The 10,876-nt window shown below is 46.6% G+C and overlaps 1 protein-coding gene across 1 annotated transcript in view; it reads left to right on the top strand.

The window, feature by feature from the left end:
• The first annotated feature begins 5,275 nt into the window (after window positions 1-5,275).
• Window positions 5,276-10,876, top strand: part of FCGB (Fc gamma binding protein) — a 97,340-nt gene continuing 91,739 nt past the window's right edge. The window contains exons 1-2 of the mRNA XM_071086799.1: window positions 5,276-5,299; window positions 5,655-5,711. Coding sequence (XP_070942900.1) covers window positions 5,657-5,711 — 55 coding nt within the window. The 5' untranslated portion in view covers window positions 5,276-5,299; window positions 5,655-5,656. The remainder of the gene's footprint in view (window positions 5,300-5,654; window positions 5,712-10,876) is intronic.

The raw sequence follows: 10,876 nt of genomic DNA, 5'->3' as shown, positions 1-10,876 counted from the left end.
TTTTTAAAAGTTGTAGTTGGTTGAAGAAAAAATTATAGTATCATCTGATGTCTATAGGAAGAGACAATACTTAAAATAGTTATTATATATGAATATACACACATGTATAGGTGGGAGGGTAAAAGGATGTATATGGATGTAAAGTTTCAACACTTCAATCAAAGTGGTAAAATATCAATAAGTTGGCCGGGCACGGTGGCTCAAGCCTGTAATCCCAGCACTTTGGGAGGCCGAGACGGGCGGATCACAAGGTCAGGAGATCGAGACCATCCTGGCTAACACGGCAAAACCCCGTCTCTACTAAAAACACAAAAAATTAGCCGGGCGAGGTGGCGGCGCCTGTGGTCCCAGCTACTCGGGAGGCTGAGGCAGGAGAATGGCGGGAACCCGGGAGGCGGAGCTTGCAGTGAGCTGAGATCTGGCCACTGCACTCCAGCCTGGGCGACAGAGCGAGACTCCGTCTCAAAAAAAAAAAAAAAAAAAAAATCAATAAGTTGGATTATAATCAGTTATGTATATTGTAGTACTAGAGCAAGTGCTAAGAAAATTCTACAAATTATGTATTCAAAAATAAATCAAAATGGAATGCTAAAAATTGCTCATATAACTGAAAGGAATGCAAGAAAAAATAAGAATGAGAAACAGAGCAAATGGAAGATGAATAATAAAATGATAAACTTAAGTCTAGACATATCAATAACTACTTTAAATGTAAATAGTCTATCTACTTACATGAAATAAAAGACCAGAGATAGGTAGAGTGAATTTTAAAAAATGACCCAAGTAGATACTGTCTCCAAAAAGCTTTACTCCAAATATAACAACATAGGTAGGTTGAAAATAAAATAATAGAAAAAATATTAATTTTATTAATTTATATTATTATAAATATAAATTTTAGGCTGGGCATGGTGGCTCATCCCTATAATCCCAGCACTTTGGGAGGCCAAGGTGGGTAGATCACTTGAGGTCAGGAGTTCAAGACCAGCGTGGCCAACATGGTGAAACCCTGTCTCTACTAAAAATACGAAAATTAGCCAGGCGTGGTCATGGGTGCCTGTAATCGCCGCTACTTGGGAGGCTGAAGCAGGAGAATTGCGTGAACCTGGGAGGCAGAGACTGCAGTGAGCTGAGCCCATGCCCTTGCACTCCATCTTGGGCAACAGAGTGAGACTCTGTCTAATATATATATATATATACACATACATATTTTTTAAATATAAATTTTTAAAACGAAGGAAATACTATATTAATATGAAAATATTTTCCTTCAGCGCAAAAAACATTGCTAAAAACAAAGGATCATTCTTCCAAGACATTGCAATCCTAAGGTATATGTACCAAACAACAGAGATTCAAGTACATGAAGCAAAAACTGATAGAGCTGAAAAGTGAAATAGACAAGTCCACAAATATAGTTGGGGAATTAAAAACCTCACTCTCACCAAATTGATAGAACTACCAGGGATAAAATATGTGAGAATATCAAAGAACTGAATAACAGCATCAATCAACAGGATCTAATTGATATTTATAGAATGCTCTATTCAACAATAGACAAATCCACAAATACATTTGGGAAATTCAAAGCCTCGCCCTTGTTAACAACCAACAACAACAACAACGACAAAGTAGTTCTTTTGTTTCATTGATTTTCTCATGTTCAGTTTTATTAATCTCTGTTCTTTATTATTTCCTTTCTTCTGCTTTGTGTTTGTTTTGGTCTTTTACTACTTTCTTGTGTAAGAGCTTAGATTATTGGTTTGAGAACTTTCCTCTTTCCTAATGTAAATATTTAATGCCATACATTTCCCTTTAGCTATATCCCACATATTTTGAAATATCTTCTTTTCATTTTCATTTAATTCTATGTATTTTTGATACTTCCTGTTTGGCCCATGGATTATTTAGAAGTGAGTTGCTCAATATCCTTGTGAGTGGAGATTTCCCTGTTTTTCTGTTATTAATTTCAAGCTGATTCCATTATGATCAGAGAACATCTATAGAATTTCAATTATTATAGGCAGAGAGGAAGTGTGAATGTCAAATGTTACAGGGAAGGAACTAGAGGCAAGTGGCAAATAATGGGTCATTGGAGAGTTTAGAAAAACATTCAGTGCCTATGGAAGTCAGATTGTGGGATCCAGAGCATAAAGGAATTAAGTTAGAAATTGCCGGCCGGGCGCGGTGGCTCACGCCTGTAATCCCAGCACTTTGGGAGGCCGAGACGGGCGGATCACGAGGTCAGGAGATCGAGACCATCCTGGCTAACACGGCGAAACCCCGTCTCTACTAAAAAAAAATACAAAAAGCTAGCCGGGCGAGGTGGCGGGCGCCTATAGTCCCAGCTACTCAGGAGGCTGAGGCAGGAGAATGGCGTGAACCCGGGAGGCGGAGCTTGCAGTGAGCTGAGATCCGGCCACCGCACTCCAGCCTGGGTGACAGAGCGAGACTCTGTCTCAAAAAAAAAAAAAAGAAAAAAAAAAGAAATTGCCCACAAGCCTGCATTTAGCTGGAGAGAGTACATTCTCTCCCACTGTGCTCAGGTCTGTAAAGCCAAGACTAGTCAGAGGGGCCCAGGGGTCTGGGATGGTGTAGCCAGTGCACATGTTGCAGGGAGACTAGTCAGAGGGGCCCAGGGGTCTGGGATGGTGTAGCCAGTGCACATGTTGCAGGGAGACAGAGGCAGATAAGCAGAGAGAGGCCGAAAGACTCAGATACACAAATACCCTTGCTTGGGCTCAGAGCAAGGCTGCCAGTGGCGAGATGGATGCGATTTCTCTGACCATAAGGAAGTGTCCTAAGAGTTTATTTCCCGGGTCACCAAAGGGTTTCCTGAGAATTGATATAATACAGGATAAGGCACAGGGCTGTGTACACACACACACACACACACACACACACACACACACACACACACACCACTTGGGCCTTAATAGGAGTGAGAAAGAAGACCAAAGGGGATTGTCACAGAGTATTAATTTGTGAGATCTCCCACCACAACCACCCCATTTCTGGGGAGTCTGGCTGTGGAGAGCGATGATGAATTTTGAAGGCAGGAAGCTTCTTTCTGTGATCAACCAGGGGAACCCCCAAGGCTTAAAGAGAATTGAGAGCCAGAAACACCCATGAAACTCACCCTAATTCTTTCCCTTCACCTCCCATTTGTCTCTGAGTGCCTCAAACTACAAGACAGGTATCGCATACAGAGGATCTTATTTTCTTTTTTCTTTTTCTCCCCAGGTCAGAGTGCAGTGGCATGATCATGGCTCGCTGCAGCCTCAGACTCCTAGGATCAAGCAATCCTCCCACCTTAGCCTCCTGAATGGTGGAGACTACAGGTGCACGTCACCACACTCAGTTTATTTTTGTATTTTTTATAGAGAAAGGGTCTCACGATGTTGCCCAGGCTGGTCTTGACCTTGTGGCCTCAAGTGATCCTCCTGCCTCAGCCTCCCAAGTAGCTGGGACTACAAGTGTGCACCATCTGCCTGGCTAATTTTTGTATTTTTTGTAGATACAGGGTCTCACTATGTTGGTCTTGAACCAGGCTGGTCTCAAACTTGTGGCCTTAAGCAATCCTCCTGCCTTGGCCTCCCAAAGTGCTGGAATTACAAGCTGAGCCACTCTGCCTGACCTCACACAGAGAATTTTCACATCTTGGTTTGCAATTGCTGTTTCCTCCTAGGAATCCTGACGTCTCCTTCTCCCAGTCCTTATCTCTTTCAGGGACCCAACAGCCCCTTCCACCAACTTTTAGACCCCTCAGGGACCCCGGCATCCTTTTCCCAAAGCTTCCATTTCCTGTGGGTCCCCTGCTCCTGCTTGTTTCTTGTTATCCCTGGCTTTTAGTCTCCTATTTACTCACTTCATTTTCCTGGTTGACTGTATGTCCCAGTCAACTCTGCGCCTTTATCTTTCCCTCCAGGAATGTGCCTTGGATGGGCCTGGGGATTGGTCGGAGCTCCAGGGAGAGAGAAGCCCCCACACCCACTCTGGCCTCCCAGAGGCCCAGGATCCTGTGATAAGAGAGGAGGAGCCCCAGAGGCAGCAGCTGCTAGGGTGTTGGTCCAAGAGGGCACCCAGGCTTTGCAGCTGTTGGTCCCAGGGGAGACTCCCCTGGCAAACAATGAGATCCTGGGTCAGGGAGAAGGCAGGCAGGGCATGGGTCAGGCCAGCTCCTCAGAGGAGCTGACTCCAGATGAGAAAGCCCAACTTTCACCTCATTCTTCTGCTCCTTGTGTGCAACCTAGACCTCCACCTCCCATCTCAGGCAAATTCTGGGGTGATGGAGAGGCACAGAGTCCCCTAAACCTGTTCAGCTAGCCCCTGCTAAGAGCAAACCCTCCCTACACACAAAAATACCCCCCCAAACCAACAGGTCCTGGCTCTTCCTTGGTCCCCACAGGCTGGGGAGTCCCTGGCCACCTATATCCTATTTCCAGGGGCAGGTGTCTGGAATCAGAAGTGGAATCCGGGTGTCTGTGTGGAACCAGGAAACAGAGGCTATTGTCCCTTCTTCACATATCGCCTCAGCCCCAGTGCCCACCTGCATGCTGGCCTGCGCCCGCACCAGAAGAGGCTGCCCCCCAGCTCTACAGTCTTTGAAAATTTCTTTACATCTCTGGGACATAAAGATGCCCAGAGAAGCTGGTTTTGGTGTTCCCGTTTTGCAGATGAGAAACCGCAAAGGCCCCACTGGGCTTTGGTGGAGGTCTTGTGTCCCACTCCATAACCTCAGACTCCTGCCCATCCCAGACACCTGCCCCTAGTGGTGTCTGGAAGCAGGATGTGGGTGGCTAGGGACTCCCCAGCCTGTGGGGACTGAGGAGGAACCAGGACCCGGATATGGGTCCCTCATTGTTGTTCCTGGCAGGAGCCAAAGGAAGGAATCTAGCCACTAAACCAGCAGATATGACCACATGCCACCTCCCACCTCGCTGCCCACACCCCCACCCCACCCTACCTCCACCCAGGGACCCAGGTGCTCAGCTTCCTGCTCCCCAGCTGTCTCCCTCAGAGACCCCACCCTTCCAGGACCAAACTTTCCAGAAGGCGTCCAGGGAGTGGCCAGGAGCCGTCCTCACTTCCTTCTTGGAACCCAGGCATCCAGAATCACCATCCCTCCTTCCCAGGCCTTCACGGTTTCCCATTTCATCTGGCCCTAAGGATGGCAGCCTCCTCCAGGAAGTTGGCATCATCTGCCTGGCACGTGGCCCAGGGTGTGGCCTGAGGGGACCAGAAACTCCACTATATAGCCCTGCCACAGGGCTGGCCCTGCAGCTCCAGGGACCTGCAGGTGAGAAGGGCTGGGGTCCCCTTTGGAAGTGGAACAGCAGGTCCCCTACTCTTGCTCCTGGCTTTAGGCCTCCTCATCCTACCCCTAGACCCACAAGACAGCCAACTCCCCACCCCGTCCCTGGCTACTGCCCTCCCCACCCGACCTCCAGACGCACTGGACAGCCAGCCTCCCCTATACACACACTGGTCCTTGGATCCATACCCCCGGTCCAATCTGCCTGACTTCTTTCCCCACCTCAGCCTTCATGGTCCCAGGTGGCCCTTGTCATGAGAGTGGGCCCTTCTGCCGAGGACAGTCTCCAGCAGAGGCAGTGACTCAGCCTCCTATGATCCCTTCTCTTTTCCTACTGCAGCCATGGGTGCCCTGTGGAGCTGGTGGATACTCTGGGCTGGAGCAACCCTCTTGTGGGGTAAGTCAGACCAAGACCCTCTCCATGTCCTTGTTCCAATCTGGGGAACTCTGCCTGGGTCCACGCCTTCCATGTGTGCCTCCTCCACATGTCACCCCAGGCTAGCTGAGGCAGGAGAGAGGCCCTTAGGCTCTGCAGAGGGATGTGGTAGAATTCACCGATTCTCACCCTTTTCTGGATGGGAGCACTGGTGAAAACCTTAGTCCCCAAACTCAAGTGTGCACAAACTGTCTTGGTTTTCTGCAACTCAACTAAGGTTTTGACTCTGAGCCTCATTCTGCTGAGTTGATGGAAAATTTCACGGAAGTCGTTTTTGGAGGGTGTCGTCCCCAATTCTCCCAGGGATGTGTCCGCAAGTAAAATTTTAGCCAAAGTACTGGGGTGAGGATGGGATATGAGGGCCCTCTAGTCACCAGTCAGCATCCATCTAGGCTACTTTTGAAATGTCCATTTTCCCTGATCCCCTGGTCCCCTGGGATATCCTTCAAGATCCCCTTTATATGGAAGGTGGTCATTACATAGTCCCCGCCCCCTCCCACTCTCTTCAAGATTCCTTAGACCTCTCTCTCTTCTCAGCTCCAGGGATGCTCTTCCTAGTTGGGGGTGGTCAGAAGCCTTCACTACCATCTATTTCTAGGAGACAATTCATCCACCCTTCCATAATCCCCTTCTTCTCTTTATCCCCTTTTCACAAACCCCCAAGTCCCATTATTGTTGTTGTTGTTGTTATTATTATTATTATTATTTGAGATGGAGTTTCGCTCTTATTGCCTAGACTGGAGTGCGATGGTGCAATCTCAGCTAATTGCAACCTCCACCTCCTGGGTTGAAGTGATTCTCCTGCCTCAGCCTCCCTGGTTGCTGGGATTACAGGCGCCCCACGCCACCATGTCCGGCTCATTTTGTATTTTTAGTAGAGATGGAAATTCACCATGTTGGTCAGTCTGGTCATGAACTCCTGACCTCAAGTGATCCACCCACCTTGGCCTCCCAAAGTGCTAGGATTACAGGCGAGAGCCACCGCATCTGGTCCCTACAAGTCCTATTAAGATAAAAATCAGCTGGGTGCAGTGGGTCACGCCTGTAATCCCAGCGCTTCAGGAGGCTGAGGCAGGAGGATCACTTGAGCCCAGGAGTTCAAGACCAGCTTGGGCAACAAAGTGAGACCCTGCCTCTAGAAAAAATTTAAAAAAAAATGAGCCAGGCACATAGTGCGTGTCTGTGGTCCCAGCTATACTGGAAGCTGAGACAGGAGGATCCCTTGAGCCCAGGAGGTTGAGGCTGCAGTGTGTTGTGTTTAAGCCACTGCACTCCAGTTTGCAAAAAGATGAAAATCATGCATACACCAGCAGCAGAGTACATTCACCTTGAGCCCCAAAGTGCTTTAAAACAATTGTGGGTTGGAGATTTCACATGAAAATTCAGATAGCCAGTTTCTCTTTAAAAACAGAAAGAACATCCAGGCGTGGTGGCTCACGCCTGTAATCCCAGCACTCTGGGAGACCGAGGCAGGTGGATCACCTGAGGTCAGGAATTTGAGACCAGACTGGCCAACATGGTGAAACCATGTCTTTACTAAAAATACAGAAATTAGCCGGGCATGGAAACCAGGAGGCGGAGGTTGCAGTGAGCCGAGATTGTGCCACTGCACTCCAGCCTGGGTGACAGAGTGAGACTCCATCTCAAAGGGGGGAAAAGAAAGAAAAAATACAAAAGTTAGCTGTGCATGGTGGCGCATGCCTGTAGTCCCAGTACTCAGGAGGCTGAGGCAGTAGAATCACTCGAACCTGAGAGGCAGAGGTTCTGGAGAGCCGAGATCACGCTACTGCACTCCAGCCTGGGTGACAGAGCGAGACTCCGTCTCAAAAGAAAAAGAAAAAAGAAAAACAGAAAGGTCTTACAATTTAAAAAAGCTCACATTCTTTCATTATAACAGTTGAAAGCTAGTTCCAACAACCCACTTTATTTTTTTTTACTAGTTTATATATTTTTAAAATTTTTAATTTTTATGGGTACATAGTAGTTGTCTGCATTTATGGAGTACCTGTGATATTTTGATACAGGCATACAGTGTGTAATGATAAAATCAGGGTAACTAGGGCATCCGTCACCTCAAGCATTTGTCATTTCTTTGTGTTAGGAACATTCCAATTCCACTCTCAGTTATTTTAAAATATACCATAAATTATTCTCAATAATAGTCATCCTGTTCCGCTACCAAATACTGGATTTTATCCATTTTATCTAACTGTTTAACTGTATTTTTGTTTCCATTAACCATATCTGCTTATCCCCCACTCCCCACTATCCTTTCCAGCCTCTGGTAACCATCATTTTCACTCTCTATTTCTTTTTTCTTTTTCTTTTTTGTGAGCAACAGGGCTGTTTATTTCACCTGGGTGCAGGCGGGCTGAGTCCGAAAAGAGAGTCAACAAAGGGTGGTGGGATTATCATTGGTTCTTATAGGTTTTGGGATAGGTGGTGAAGTTAAGAGCAATGTTTTGGGGGCAGGGGGTGAAGCTCACCAAGTACATTCTCAAGGGTGGGGAGAATTACAAAGAAACTTCTTAAGGGTGGGGGAGATTATAAAGAACCTTCTTAAGGGTGGGGGAGATTACAAAGTACATTGATCAGTTAGGGCAGGGCAGAAACAAATCACCATGGTGGAATGTCATGAGTTAAGCTATTTTCACTTCTGTGGATCTTCAGTTGCTTCAGGCCATCTGGATGTACACATACAGGTCGCTGGGGATATGATGGCTTAGCTTGGGCTCGGAGTCCTAACATTCTTGTCTTCTTACATTAATAAGAAAAATAAAACAAAATAGTGGTAAAGTGTTGTGGCAGCAAAAATTTTTGGGGGTGGTATGGAGAGATAATGGGCGATGTTTCTCAGGGCTGCTTCGAGCAGGATTGGGGCAGCATGGGAACCTACAGTGGGAGAGATTCAACTGAAGAAAGATTTTGGGGTAAGGGGTGATATTGTGGGGTTGTTAGAAGGAGCATTTGTCATATAGAATTATTGGTGATGGCCTGGATGCGGTTTTGTATGAATTGAGAAACTAAATGAAAGATACAAGGTCCGAATAAAAGGAGAAAAACAGGTATTAAAGGACTAAGAATTGGGAGGACCCAGGATGTCCAATTAGAGAGTGTCCAAGGGGTTCAACGCTATTGTTTGCTTGGTTGGCGAGTTTTTGGGCTCTATCCTTGAGTTTTTTTATGTTGTCATATACCAGGTCAGATTGATTTAGGTAAAAACAACATTCTTCATTTAAAAATATACAGAGTCCCCCCGGCTTTCTTTTTAGCAATGAGTAAGTCCGGGCCTCCTCGAATTTGGAGGAAAGAGAAATGCAAAGCTAGCGATTGTTTGTTAAAGAAGGATTAGAGATGGCTAGGAGAGAGTGAGATTGATAGTGTGGTGGAGATAGCTGGGGAGAGGTAGAGAGTAGCATAAGAATGGGAACGAGAATAAGAGTAAGTATAAAAGTAAAGAATAGGACTTCATCAGGGTGAAAGTATTGGAGTGTACTGAAGATCTTCTATCCACTTAAAGAGAGACTTAAGGGTGGAAGTTTGAGGTAAAACCAGGAGCCACTGAATACCAAGAGCCTGAGAAACTGCTTAGGTGATTTGACTAGTAAAAGCCGGTCCATTATCGGACTGTATAGAAGTGGGAAGGCCAAACTGAGGAATTATGTCTGACAGAAGGGAAGAAATGACCATGATGGACTTCTCAGACCCTGTGGGAAAGGGCTCTACCCATCCAGTGAAAGTGTCTACCTAGACCAAGAGGTATTTTAGTTTCCTGACTAAAATGGCATGTGAGTAAAGTCAATTTGCCAGTCCTAGGCAGGGTCAAGTCCCCGAGCTTGATGTGTAGGGAAGGGCGGGGGCCTGAACAATCCCTGAGGAGTAGTAGAATAGCAGATGGAACACTGAGAAGTGATTTCCTTAAGGATAGATTTCCACAATGGAAAGGAAATGAGAGGGTCTAAGAGACGGGCTAGCAGCTTGTAACCTACATGGAAGAGGTTATGAAATGATGATAGAATAGAATGGGCCTGTGAGGCTGGAAGGAGATATTTTCCTTGGTCTAAGAACCATTTGCCTTGTGTGGGAAGAGATTGATAGGTGGAAGTTTCAGTCGGGGAGTAGGTAGGAGTGATGAGATGAGGAGGAGAAAAACTGGCTATGAGGGACAGAAGTTGGAAAGCTAGCTGCTTTTTTAGCTACCTTATCAGCATAAGTGTTGTCCTGAGTGACGGGATCTGATGCCTTTTGATGGCCCTTGCAGTGAATGACTCCAGCTTCCTTTGGAAGTAAAGCGGCCTTGAGAAGAGTTTTTATTAAAGAGGGATTAATGATGGAGGACCCTTGTGTAGTGAGGAAACCTTTCAGCTCATAAAACAGCATGGTGGTGCAGGATATGGGGTCAGTATAAATATTGACTCGTAGTCCCTTTACAAGAGTGAGGGCCCAAATTAAGGCAATGAGTTTGGCTTGCTGAGAGGTAGTGGAGGGGGTCAGAGCAGTAGCCTCAATGATAGATGTAGAAGATACTATAGCATAGCCTGCCTTTGCTGGTGAGTGGCGATTAGGCCTGGGGGAACTGCCATCAATAAACCAAGTGTGATCAGGGTGAGGAACAGGAAAGAAGGAACTATGGGGAAATGGAGTGAATGTCATGTGATCAGAGAGATACAGTCATGGGGGTCAGGTGTGGTATCCGGAATAATGTGGGAGGCCGGATTGAAGTCTGGGCCAGGAACAATGGTAATTGTGTGAGACTCAACAAAGAGTGAGTATAGCTGAAGGAGCCAGGGAGCAGAAAGTATATGCGTCAGGTGTGAGGAAGAAAATAGATTTTGGGAATTATGAGAGCTGTAGGGAATGAGTTGAGCATAGTTTTTGATTTTGAGGGCCTCTAAAACTATTAGGGCGGCGGCAGCCACTGCACAGAGACATGATGGCCAGCCTGAAACAGTAAGGTCAAGTTATTTGGACAAAAAGGCTACAGGGCGCGGTCCCGGTCCTTGTGTAAGAATTCCGACTGCACAGCCCTGCACTTCAGCTGTGTGTAATGAAAAGGGTTGGGATGAGTCAGGGAGAGCTAGTGTGGGGACAGTCTCTAAAGCTGTCTTCAAGGAACGGAAAGAGGA

Source organism: Macaca nemestrina, chromosome 20, assembly GCF_043159975.1.
Source record: "Macaca nemestrina isolate mMacNem1 chromosome 20, mMacNem.hap1, whole genome shotgun sequence".
Classification (NCBI taxonomy): domain Eukaryota; kingdom Metazoa; phylum Chordata; class Mammalia; order Primates; family Cercopithecidae; genus Macaca; species Macaca nemestrina.
The sequence above is the reverse complement of the archived record's forward strand: the minus strand, read 5'-3'. Positions and strand labels throughout refer to the sequence as shown.